The 13,522-nt window shown below is 41.6% G+C and overlaps 1 protein-coding gene across 2 annotated transcripts in view; it reads left to right on the top strand.

Annotated features, from left to right (window-relative positions):
• The first annotated feature begins 4,552 nt into the window (after nucleotides 1-4,552).
• The window catches only part of LOC148020134 (tRNA-dihydrouridine(47) synthase [NAD(P)(+)]-like), a 59,690-nt gene continuing 50,720 nt past the window's right edge, over nucleotides 4,553-13,522 (top strand). For both annotated transcript variants that reach the window (XR_015694931.1, XM_087700418.1), the window contains exon 1: nucleotides 4,553-5,019. Coding sequence is in view for 1 of the 2 variants with exons in the window: in XM_087700418.1 (XP_087556544.1) it covers nucleotides 4,621-5,019 (399 nt within the window). In the remaining variant the exon portion in view is untranslated. The remainder of the gene's footprint in view (nucleotides 5,020-13,522) is intronic.

The following is a 13,522-nucleotide window of genomic DNA, read 5'->3' as shown; positions in this document are numbered from 1 at the left end:
AGGATATATTGCTTTTCCTTGCCACAACACACTCCATTGTAGAGCTTGTCAAGCAAGTTGTGGAGGATAGACATTGACTGATCGAATTAAGGCAAAAGTGTTGGGCCTTATGCATGGCACATGATTGTAATTGCGAGATGCTTGTCTATGTCATTGCAGGTAGAGAGGTAAGAGTTTAAAAGTCATGATATGGTCGTGCTAGATATTGTTTATGTATCACACTTGTTGGCTCCGTTTAGTGAGTGCAATTACTTAAATTATTAGTTTGAGCTTTAAATACAGGTACATGTGACATATATTCTAGTGTACATGCATTCAAATGTCACTTACAATGGAGTCATCCCTCTAGAGTTCACGAAAGATGACATTACTGCGAATGAGTGGGTGTGAGATACATCAGGATCCTCAATCACTGAGAGGTCAATATGAGATCCAATGTTGTTAAAATACTACAACGATGTTTTGTAAACATTTAGTAGATTCATAATCTGTTATATGAATACCACATATTGTAGATGGCACACAACGTGGAAGGGCTTTTTGGAGCTCGTTCTTGCAAACATACACAAAAGAAGGGGACACAAATTTAGATTGCAATGCGTGATGTGGTGACTTTGCATCAGTAGCGCTAAATTCCAATAGATAGATTACATGTCTATATTGCTTTGCCAAAGATGGAATATATCTAAGAGCAAAGGTAACATGTTTACATAAACTTGTACAATATTTGATTGTAATGTAGTGTTCTTTTTCACCATACCAATACATGGGTGTTCACCATTCCATTTGCATATGTACAGCTACCTCCCACAACCCAAAAATTAATCGTGTTTGATATGGATGGGGTGCTTCTACATAGGCAGCCAAAGCTGAAGGGATCGTTACTGGTGAAGCCCCTGGAAGTGGGCAGGTATTGGGTGATTTTGCGGCCAGAGCTCACAAGGTTTTTGAAGGAAATATCTACATTGTTTGACATTGTCATCCGAAGCCCCATGAAGGAAGACACCTTAAGTGAGATACTCCAATTGGTTAGAAGTGAATGTGTGAAGTCGTCAAAGCAAACACCAACTTTTGTATTTCAATATGGACAAGGCAAGTGCAAGGCAACTCCCACAACAACTTCCAACAAAAGGAGTTACACAAAGCCCCTTTTCATGAAATGTTTGATGACATTGATTGGCCACACTTCAGCCTAACAATGACACTATTTGTGGATGATAGCATGGAGAAGATGCAGATGAACCCACCCAATGTCTTTATATGCCCACCCCCATTTAAGGGAAACCCATTGGATATTGTCCTTCTTCTAGAGCACATGCTTCCCTACTTGATTGAGCTAGCGTGCTTCCATGGTTCAGTCCTAGACTTTGTTAGGGATCACCAATTCCACCCCCAGTAATGGAACTCGATTGATATTTGATGTGCATGATGAATATGTACTTTCAAAATTATTAGATTGTGTTTATTTACAAGCCCAATGAAACGAGGAAGAGAGGGAAGAGGAGAAAGAGAGAAGAATATGCAAGTGAAGGAGATTATGTATAGGCATTCACTCAATTGCAATATTACAAGATATGTAAATAAAGCACTTGCAAAATATATAAGGAAAGGTGGAGTGTAGAAACATGCATGCATGTGAATGTATATGTGCACAGTGGATTGAGTAGCAATGAGGTAATATTGTTGTCTCGATATTAACTATTCAAACAAAGTGAAAAGCAATAGATATTGCATGTTATTGCAATAAGTGTAACAAACTATTTGATACCCTATCCTCTTATAGTAAGTCCACACAACAATAATGCTCAATTGAAAGTAGTGAAAATATGTGTGATATGGTTTCGCTTATGTGTGCACAATGGATGTGATATATTAGGATATAATATCAAATCATACACATAAAAGTGAGAGATACGTGAATGTATATATGCATGTGAGATTAACAATGCGATTTTCTTTTCATCCTAATGTTAACAACTAAAAGTGTCTAAGACAATGGATCTCATGCAAACCCTTGACCCTTGCAAAAATAAGAGGGTTGTGAAAAACAGATAGATGACCCTTGCAAAATTAAGAAGGGGGAGAGACAGAGAAATTGCTAATTTAGAGAGTGTGTCTGTGAGTGAGAGAGGGAGAAAAAGAGGCGTTGCTAATTGAGAGAGAGAGAGAGAGAGAGAGAGAGAGAGAGAGAGAGAGAGAGAGAGAGAGAGAGAGTGTGTGTGTGTGTGTGTGTGTGTGTATGTGTATGTATTGTGAGTGACACAAGGAGAGAGAGAAAGTGAGAGAGAAGGTGAGTGTAAGAGAGGGAGAAAGTGAGAAGTTGCACAGAGAGAGAGAGAGAGAGAGAGAGAGAGAGAGAGAGAGAGAGAGAGAGAGAGAGAGAGAGAGAGAGAGAGAGAGAGAGAGAGAGAGCTATACTCGAGGCAATCAACACGGGGGAGAAACATGGAAGGGGACGGTAGTGGTGGAAGCAGTGGAGGTGGTAGTGACAGCGGTGGTAGAGGTGGTGATGGTGGTGGTGGCGACGGCGGCAATAAGGGGCAGTAGTGGTGCTTGATATGCGCACAAGAGAAGAGAAGGAATAAGTGGACTATGTGGAACAACAAATGGAGGTTGCCCAGAAAAGCTTGCTTCTCGCGCACACTCAACATATATTTGTTTCTTTCTCTCCAATCTCTATTCTCTTATCTTCTCTATCTCTATGACTAATTTCCTTGTTTATTATACTTGTACTTTTGTGCCGCCATATGTATATCTTGTGAGTGTTATTTTTGGATATAGAAGGCTATTGTTGCCTTGTTGTCTCACAATAGACAACAATGCTTTCAAGAGCATGCAAAATCCGCAAGGACTGGCAAAGATGTTTGGTTTATGTATGTAGTAACAATAAGATGAAAATGATGGAGGAGAAAAAGAAGCATAAGGATCCGTGTAACTTATGTCTTGTTGAAAAATGAAAGTTTTTGAGAGGACTCTTTATCTTTCTATGTTCTGTCTGTCTATTTGTCTATGTTGATTGCTTTCTCTAAAACAGTTTTTGTGATGTGTTAGCATGCCTTATGTTTTAGAATCTCATGGGTCGCTCCTCCATTAGCTACCAAGAGCAAACAATTATGACCTCAATGCAATTTTGTGAAGTGTGACTTGGGGCTTTCTCCCCCATACGTTTTATATTCATCTCATCACTTTTCTTACCAATCTAGTGCCATTATTTTATGTAAACTACCCATTTTGAAATAGATCAAATCAATATTATATCGGTTTATCCCATTCATCTTAGGGGTGTTCATCTTCAAAATGTTTGGTTGATGTACTTGTGATTTAAGGTACCTTAAGGACAACTATGAATGGCAATATACCCACATTCCATGTTTTTAAAGAGAGTATCACATGGTAGCCACAATTTCGAGATGCCTTAAAGCATACCCCACATTGAAAGTTTTAAATAATTATGAAAAAGAAACTTGAACCCTTCATATATATATATATATATATATATATATATATATATATATATATATATATAGAGAGAGAGAGAGAGAGAGAGAGAGAGAGAGAGAGAGAGAGAGAGAGAGAGAGAGAGAGAGAGAGAGAGAGAGAGAGAGAGAGAGAGAGAGAGAGAGAGAGAGAGAGAGAGAGAGAGAGAGAGCATGCAATTAAGCTATCCTTGAGTGAAATTCTTAATATGTATGTGGAGTAGCATGCTTGCAACTCAACATGGTACATGCCATGTCATTCCACTTGCATATATAGCTAGACAATGCAAACTTTTAATGCATAACACCAATTGAAAATAACAAATTTCTAGGGGTCTAAGCCTATGAGGGTTGCAAATCACTTTTAAGTTGCTAGTGGACGTGCTTTAGGCCACATTCAAAGTCTAATTTTTCATTTTTTCCCCTAAAACATCAAAAACTTGCAACTTAACTAGCAATCACCTCACTCTAAACATGGCTAAACAAAGAGCCAATTGATTGCCAAGCACTCAAGATAAAGGAACTAGAATAGTGTCAACAAAAGGAAAAACCTTGAGCTTGAAGATAGAGATTATTGATGGATCCTTTGCTAGCTTGCATTGATGTACGTAGGTAATTGTATCTGATTGAGATGAATTTGTAACATGAAACCATAGCCATTGTGGCAAAAACACATAAAGTGTGAAAACCATAATAACTCAAACATGTTTGTTTGATGGACCAATATAGCAATGAAGTTGAACCCCATGACAACAATTTGCAACCTCCATGTGTTTGTGAAACTCTATTGGCCCCAACATGCTTTCTTATTGGAGGATGTCACTTCATTGGCTTGTACGAGCAGGAAGCTCTTAGCAAGCAAAGGTATGATTAGGCCACCAATAGGGTTGTGGCATAGTGGTTTGGTTGTGGTTTGAGCTAGAACGGTACCGGACTCCAAACCATGTGCCCCGCTTCCCCCACAACATATATATTCGTGTCCAAAGGCATGATGAGGCCCTTAGGCTGACCAAGCAAACTTGTTTGAACGATGGACGATGCTTTTGTTACCACCCTAGGCCCTAGCCTAAGTGAAGTCTTAAGGGGAGAAAGCTAGTATGTCTGACTATGACTACGGTGGCTTAATACGCAGCTAGTATCTGGAATGGAAGCTGCACAGGACATCCATTCCATTCCAACCTCGCCGCGGCAGCCAATGACGGAGCTGGACGAAGACCATGCGGCGAAAGTCCCTGCGGCTTCAATGGACGATGGTGCCGCCGTGAACGAGGTAGAAGGGGAAGAGAAGGCCGACGAGACGCCCGTGGAGCTTCTTCCCGATGCTCATTCTTCTGCCTTGGAATTGATTGCCAAAGGGAGAGCTCCTGTCAAACGCGAGTTTCTTCGTGCCGCCGGGGTTCGCGTCATTGCGAGTGCATCTTTGCCTGACCAGGATTTGGAAGGGACCAAAAATGATACTCAATCAGAGAAGAACGATGGCGGGGCTTCCAAAATCTCTACAGTAAAGAAGTCCAAACGCCAACAAAAACGGGAGAGAATAGAGGCAAGCCCTACTTTGATTCATTGTGAAGGAGTGCTTTTGATAAGACAACAGTAGTTGTTAATTGGTAGTGATAGTGGTATAGAAGCGCATTATATGGACATCCTTCGTTCGGAAGCAAAATTTCAAAATCTTTTTGTAATTGCGTCTTTGTGGGCCAGATAGATCAATTGATGTTTCGAATATTGGCGTAGCGAGACTTGGCCTCCTTGTAATTAGGCTGGTTACACACCAAGTAATGGACGGTCAACCCCCGTCCAGAGTGTGGACATACATTTTTTGAAATTGGGCACGAACATGGGTGTCATACCTTTACACACCAAAGGGACATAGTTTGTAAAAAAATAAAAAAGAATAAACTTATAAATCATTTGATTGGTTGCAAATGCAAAAAGTACACCCTTGTCCGCCACTTTACAAAGTGGGCAGGGGAGACTCCCTGTCCAAAAGTGGGCGGGAAGTTCACCTGTTTAGCAGGTAAACAACATGTCATATCCTCTCCAGTGGGTAAATGACTGCAGACGCCAACCTTTAAATAAGTGTTTTGATTGGTCAATGTTTACAAAGTGGGCGTCCCTTTTTTGGTGTGTAACCGGCCTTACTTCTTTATGGGCTAGATAGATCAATTGATGTTTCTAATATTAGCACAGTGTTTGTAATCTTGGAGACTTCGCCTCCTTACCTCATGTACATAGTACATTAACATAATCTAAGCATTAGTGGTAGGTAGTAATGGTGGTAGTGATTCCGGATTGGTAGCTAAAATGCTTATGGTCACCAAAAAAGTTACAATATTCACACACTTAATGAAAAAGCCATATTGCTTTGGCTGCTAATCATAGGGGCTGTTGAAACATGCGTTTTTGCAGCCTAGCTCCTTCATCACCTGATGTCACTCATCTATCACAGGGGCTGTTGGGACTTGTGTTTTTGTAGCCTGGCTCATCCTCCATCACCTAGTGTCACTCGTCTATCACAGAGACTGTTGGGACTTGCATTTTTGTAGCTTGGCTCCTCCTCCATCACCTAGCGTCACTCGTCTATCACAGAGGCTATTGGGACAAGTGTTTTTGCAGCCCGCCGGCTCATCTTCCATCATCTGGCATCATCATTATCCACTTGGCATCAACATTTGGGCTGCTCTCCCTGTATTTGACAGCTTCGACACTCTGGGATGTGCATTTTGCTGCCCAGGTCATTCCCCGGTATCAAAGGATTATGGTTTGCTCCCTCAATATCTGGCGATGATCTTCCACATCTCCGATGGCATCAGAGGGCTGGGGTTTACTCCCTTGACAGCTGTCTTTCACCTTCAAGTGATTACTTTGATAGCCCATTGCTCGGAGGATTGCGTTTCGCTCCCTTCACTGTGTAGATTTCCCACAGGTATTGCTGCTTGATTCAAACAGGACAGTGCAATTATCTCGAGCGTCGGCTTCGCTGTATCACCTTTTCTTCTCATAGCATGATTTAGTGCATCATCATTGTGTTCTTTTTGTTTTTTTGAGTTTCTCTTCTCTCTCAGTGTTTGCCGTACATACTCTGTGTCACTTCTTACAAACCCTACTATCTCTTTGCACTGTTGCTTATTTTGACATGGTATCAAAGCATACCTGTTATTTTTGACACACTATCATGACCATGGATTCGGCTAGATTGCCAAAGTGTTCTCTCATGTGAGAATACACTATGGAGCAAATACCACTCTCTATCAAACATCCCATCATGAACCTAAACTGCAAACTAGCTCCAAGCTTGAATTGTTAGCAGATATGTCAGCTCATGTGTGAGTTTGTGCCTGTAGAGGCTGGGCACATTATTTAGGATATTTTAGGCATTTTTTATGGTCTTCATTTTGGTCATATTCAGCATTAAATGCTGGCTGACCTGATTATATTGAGGACATATTTTTGTCCTATATATTCAGACTCCTCCTCCTCACTCAATCACTTATCTGCCATCACATGTGTGGAGACTCCATGGAAAGAGGAGCCAGTGCCGGTGCCCATGCAACTAGTGACTCGTTGTTGTATGCGGTTGTCTCGTGTTGGATATATGGATTCCATTTCCCGAGCATACATTTGAGTTCTCATCTGTATTGTGTTCTTTCTTTCTCTTTCTCTTTTGCCTTGTGTTTCAGCAGTTTATTACATCATATATTTACGCTTCCATTGCTACTCCACTTTTGACATAGTATTAGGTTTCAGGTTCTGTCCTCCTGCTGTGTTTTCTTTGCTGATTTCAAATTTTTTTTGATCAATACTGAATAGGCAATTGCTGCTCCAACCAAGCGACTTGTTTTTCTTGCATTTTTACTAGTGTTAGCATTCGTACCACTTGCGTTAATCCCTCTCCTGGGTGTCAGTTCCAGCCTGCGATTTAGTGTTTTTGCATCTCCTCCTGGTTGGGTGATTGCATTATCAGGCCGTTTTAGCTGTTTCAGGTGGTTTTTGGTTGCTTTTTTATCTTTTCGCAGCAGATTTCTTCTTGTTTTGGTTAGATTTTGGTGAATATTGCATGCAAACTCTCATTTTTTGCAGTCTGTGCTTGTGGTTTGGCTGTGTTTTCTCTCCAAATCCCTTCTTTTCTGCACTTCTCTTCTAAATCCTCTATAAATGGCTCCTCCGTACACATCCATTGATGATAACTTGCATGGAGATTCTAGTGAGGCTCTTGCAGCTTCAGAGAGGATTTCAAAGAAGAAGAAGTCAAAGACCTAGTATTACCACTGTGGGAAGAAAGGTCATTTACAGAAGGATTGCAACGAGTTAGCGGCTTCCAGGAAGAAGAAGGAGAAGAAGACGAAGCGGGATGTGGACTCCTCCAACGAGTCATCATCTACCTCTGACTCAGATTCGGATCCTCCAGCCAAGAAGAAGTCCAAGGCGCGGAAAGGATCAACTTCTTCAGATCGTGGGAAGGGATTGATGGCTCCTTTCTCAATGGCTTTCTAGTGGTGGTGATGATGACATCCCTCGTGACTCTCCAATGCTAGAGAGGGAGTGTGAGAGGGTGGTGAGATGGGGCAGCCGTGCCTGATCTATATGTCTATACAGATGCACATGATCCAGAGAGGGACTTCCTTGACGCATCGATTGAAGTCTGGCAAGTTCAAATCCTGGAGCTGGGATTGATATCTAGGTTCATGATGGGCTGTTTATTTGACAGAGAGTGGGATTGGTTCCTAGTCATGAGCTCACATGAGGGGACACTTTGACGGTCTAGCCAAAGGCGGGGAATCCATGGTTACATATGTTCTAGAGGCATTTTTGACAGGATGGTCATGTATGCTACTGAGAGAGTGGGACAAATATAGAGCTATGCTATGATCTTCTCTATTTTCAGGAGCTGGTACGATCGACCTCGACATCAGGTTCTCTCTGGGTGGAGGCACCTTGGTGGTGACTTGATCACCCACTGCTTGGGTATCCATGGTTCTACTTGGTGGTTCTATGTTGTATGGTTTATGATTCATTCTTGTTGTACCATTGTATTGTATGAGATCATCCATCATTCAAGAGAGGGTGTTAGCAGATATGTCAGCCCATGTGTGAATCTGTGCATGTAGAGGCTAGGCATATTATTTAGGGTATTTTAGGCATTTTTTATGGTCTTCATTTTGGTCATATTGAGCATTAAATGCTAGCCGACTTGATCATGTCGAGGACATATTTTTGTCCTATATATTTAGGCTCTTCTTCCTCACTCAGTCACTCATTTGCCATCACATGTGTGGAGACTCTATGGAGAGAGAAGCTAGTGCTGGTGCCCATGCAGCCAATGACTCACTGTTATATGCGACTGTCTTGTGTTGGATATATGGATTTCATTTCCAGAGCATACATCCGAGTTCTCATCTATATTGTGTTATCCAGTGTTCTTTCTTTCCCTTTCTCTTTTGTCTTGTATTTGAGCAGTTTATTACAATATATATTTACGCTTCCATTGCTGCTCCACTTTTGACATGAATATGCTAGACTTAGTCAGTGCATGTAGAAAGCCACAATCAGGGTCCACCACACTCGCATATGGATGAGGCTTGGATACCACACCACCACTATCACCTTTTCACAGTCCCTCTTTGGCATGGGAGAGTCATGAGGAATGACAATATCACTAGGGCTAGAAAGCTATAGAGACCAACATGGCCAAGAGTTAGTTCGAGGACAATGATTTATTAGAGGAATTCGTATTTTTCTTCTTCTTCTTTCCCTTCTCCTTTTGTATTGCCACTAGTTCCTTGCAATCCTTTCCAAGGTGCCTCTTCTTACCACAATGGTAGCATTGACTTTTCTTTGTGTTTTGCTTGTCACCCCTCTCAGAAGTAGACAATGCATACCAAGGGTGGCTATCCAAATGAGATGGTAACCTCCCTTGTAAACGCAAAGTAGATTGATGCTCAAGTAGCATTGAGGTCATACAATCAGAATAGATGGGTATAGTTGACGTTTTAGCTTGTAAGGCATTGGCAACACCATCAAATTCGAAGGTAATTTGTAGAGTATGCCACCATAAGATGGGTTCGAGAAGAGTAGACTACATGTGGCAAAGCTGATCTTGGATGTACGTTACCCTTGAAAGAAGTAATTGAATTGTATTAGTTGCATTGAAATAGATAGTCTACAACTGGTCATAAGGAGTGTCAACTGTCATGATTGATAGAGCCTCATACGTAAGCTAGAGCTTCTCCCACACCTTTGGCTGTGTTGTAGGAGGTAGCTTCTTGTAAGACTTTCTTTGAGATGCATCAAAGTAGAGATGAATATGCTTTGACATCGTTGTTGTCCTAATCTAGGAGTGTTTCCTCATAGTTGTCTTTGTCTCAATGAGATGGAAGAGGTGGCTTTTGGGGACGCAAGGCATATCTTGAAACAACATATTGGAGTGGCTTCTGTGCAAACCAAGTTTTTCATCTTTGTACTCTAGGTTAGATAGTCAGGTTCGTTAACCAGTTTAGGCAAGCAGGGTTTTTATCTAGTTTCATGATGAGTTTCTTCATTGCTCTCCAACATCTTTCTAGTTTGTGTTTTCAGTGTTAGAAGGCTGAGACAAATAGGCGCAATGTGGGAAAGGAGCAAAATTGCTGTTTTTTGCTGTTTGTGAAGGAGAAAAGGCTGTGTTTTCAGCCTTTTAGAGCAAATTTTGAGTTTACATCACCTCCGATGCTTGAAACCAGCGTGGGACGAGCGAAGAAAGCCCTAACAGACACTGTTTGCGGTGTGAGATGGGGCTGCCCTTGTTTTTGTACAAGTTATTCAAGTGATAATGTCTCCTGAGATTGAGGTGGAGTTTCAGGCTATTATGGATTGTAAGGTCCCCATGTTACTGGCTCTTCCTTTAGATTGGAAGCTTGGTGGGAAGAAATACTACATTTGGCGGGTAATGATGCTTGCCATCTTGGAGTCCTATGATTTGGCAGAGCTCGTGGATTGAGGCTATAGACCGTCCTAAAGCTCGTGATTCCTCCAAGCTTTCTGCTAATGAGAAAGCTGAATTGCTCAAGGGGTAGGTACATTGGGACAAACTAAATGCCTGCATTCGCAATTTCCACTTTCTCTCTTGCACTCTAGTTGTTATTGCTCACATCGAGCATATGATGGTTGCTCCAGAGATATGGTTGGAATTAGAACAAATGTACAATCAGAAAACTGTTATGAAGCGGGTGTCTTTGGAGGTTCAAATGCGGACTTTTGAGTCCCAAGAAGTCTTCTTTTATGCGGGAGCATCTCAATAAACTTTGGCAATTGCCGTCTAGAACACAAGGTGATTACCTTGGAGGACATGGGGTACAACTCTTATTCACAATTTCTACCCCGATTCGGTGCATTCTATTTTGCCTTGATTGCTTTAAGATGGATAGATACCCTTAAGTGGGAGGAGTTGGTTCCGATGGTCTTGGACCAAGAGAAATAACTCAAAGGTTAAAACGCTTTCAAGTTAGAGGCATTGATAGGTTAGTCTTCCCAGTAGAAGGGGAATAACAACAACAAGAAAAAGAAGGACGAGAAAACTAAGCAAGATAAAGCGAAGGAGTTTACTTGCCGCCACATTTATGGCAAGACAGGTCATTGGAAGAAGGATTGCCTCGACAAGGACAAGGACACCAAGAAGGAGAAAATTACGAAGGACTCAAGAGTGATGGCTACTCCTTTATCGGCCGGCTTCCTCTAGTTGGAGGTGATTGAGGATGCTCCTCTGATGGCCACTGATGCAGTAATGTTGCTCCCCTGGTCTTGTGTGTGAATTGTGGATAGTGGCACTTCTTGCCACACGACTCCTTCTTCAAATAGTATTGCCCATATGCGTCCAATGCATGCGCAAATTCTCATAGATGATAGTTCTTTAAACCCTATCAAAAGCAAAGGTGATATGTAGTTGATTTCTGATGGGCAAGTGGTACCCACACATAAGAAGTTCTCTATGTGGTGGGTTTAGGATATCATATTCTTTTAGTGAGCAAGATTTGTGCTCTTGGTCTTGTAGTCGAGTTTAATAAAGACTCTTTTCGAGTTCTTGATGGAGCTTCTTGACTGGTTTTTTTATGCAAGTCACGAGGAGAATGGAGTTTACAAGATGTGGACTTCATTAGCCTTTACTTCTCTTATTCTTTCTTCTCAAACTCAAATTGAGCTATGGCATGCTCGATTTGGCCACCTCAACTACAAGTACCTCTGAAGGCAGCTCGTAGTCAGCTTATGTGTGGATTGCTAGAGATTGAGGTGAGGCACCCACCATGTGTATCTTGCATTTGTGGCAAGTAGTGAAACTAGCCATCCTTCTCGAATAGGGTGATAATACATGATTGAGCACTTAATTATAGCAATCAATAAATGAGCATAAATTGAAATGCATGCTTTATGAAACTAACCTTTCTTCGGTGGATGGGTGGTAATTTGGTTATTACAATTTAGTTACAACAATAACATTTAATACAAAACTGAGAAATGCAAAATAACTTACAATTTTGGACAATGGACATCCTGTTGCCTCCAAAATTGGCGCCCCTTTCGGTATTTCTTTAACTTAACTGAAGAAGAAGTTGATGTACAATGGGATTCTCCCAATTTCTTTCGGTATTCCAACCCCCCTTGGTGTTCAAAATGACCAGCAAGTCTTCAATCTGATTTGTCCCTTGATTCAGGCAATCAATTTGCCTTCACTTGCTTTGATGGAGATGGAAAATGCCCCAAAGTCCACCCACTTGAATTTGACTAAAATAGCTTCAGCCCTGTCGAATCCAAGTCTTGGAGCTTCCAATTTCTAGCACGCTTCCTGAGGCTACTGCTAAACCTTAATTTTTGCAGATTAGAGTTTACAGCAAAGAAATTTGAAATTTCTCGGCCTTTGGTGATCTCAATGCTGTAGTCTTCGGAGCAAGGCTGTAGAAAGGCTGGGAGATAAGACAGAATGCTTAGGAGAGAGAAAATTCAGGCTTTCTTCATGAAGAATTGAAGAAATCAATCATTGACTGCTACTACCTTGTCTCAACAGCTTGTAGATGTAAAGAAATGAAGAAAATCAGTCATTTACTGCTGCTGCCTTATCTCAACAGCCTGTAGTATAGAAATAGGGAACACCCGTTCTGGGCCTTAGGAACGGATTAATGCGTTCCGACATGTGTCTACCAGCGAAACGCCCATGGAACGTTCCTGCCGGTTCCCAGCCCCATTCCTGCCCATTCCAACCCCGTTCCAAGTTGTTCCAGCAGCCGTTCCCTGTTTGGAACGGTCGTTCCTTGGAATCAGACTGCACTGTTCCCAAATTTGGGGCATTTCAGATCAGGGATTGCCCCAAATTTAGGGATTTTTCAGCAAGGATTTGGGGCATTGGTCTTGGTTGCAATGTCCCCAATTTTAGGGCATTTCAAATCAAGCATTGCCCCAAATTTGGGGCTTTTTGAGCAAGGATTTGGGGCATGGAATTGGCTACAATGTCCCCAAAAGGATTGCCCAAAATTTGGGGCTTTTTCAGCAAAGATGTGGGACATTGAACTTGGCTGTAATGTCTCCAATTTTGGGGTATTTCAGATCGAGCTTTGCCCCAAATTTGGGGCTTTTTCAGCAAGGATTTGGGGCATGGCATTGGCTGCAATGTCCCCAAATTTGGGGCATTTCCATCCAATGTGTTGACTATATATATATATATATATATATATATATATATATATATATATATATATATATATATATATATATATATATATATATATATATGCTGTTCCCCCCGTTCCCGTTCCCCAATCCTAAGCGTTTCCCCCGTTCCGAGGGGTCCTGTTTCCGTTCCCGTTCCCTGTTTCTGGTAACTATGGCTTGTAGATGCTGTCACTTGCTGTTGATGGGTCTTCTCTTGCCCCTGGTTGCCTCGGAAGGTCCTCCAATGGCTGCATTAGACAAGCAAGATCTCCTCCCTCTCTTTTGCAGGATGAATATACGCCTCTTTCTAGCCTCTAAATACGTTTTTCAGTCTTGCATGGGCATTTTTGACAAGTGGCAGCCTTCCCAAATGG

Source organism: Lygodium microphyllum, chromosome 19 (genome assembly GCF_053477565.2).
Source record: "Lygodium microphyllum isolate KBCC chromosome 19, Lygodium_microphyllum_v1.1.10, whole genome shotgun sequence".
In the NCBI taxonomy this organism is placed as follows: domain Eukaryota; kingdom Viridiplantae; phylum Streptophyta; class Polypodiopsida; order Schizaeales; family Lygodiaceae; genus Lygodium; species Lygodium microphyllum.
This window is presented reverse-complemented; position numbering and strand designations above follow the sequence as displayed.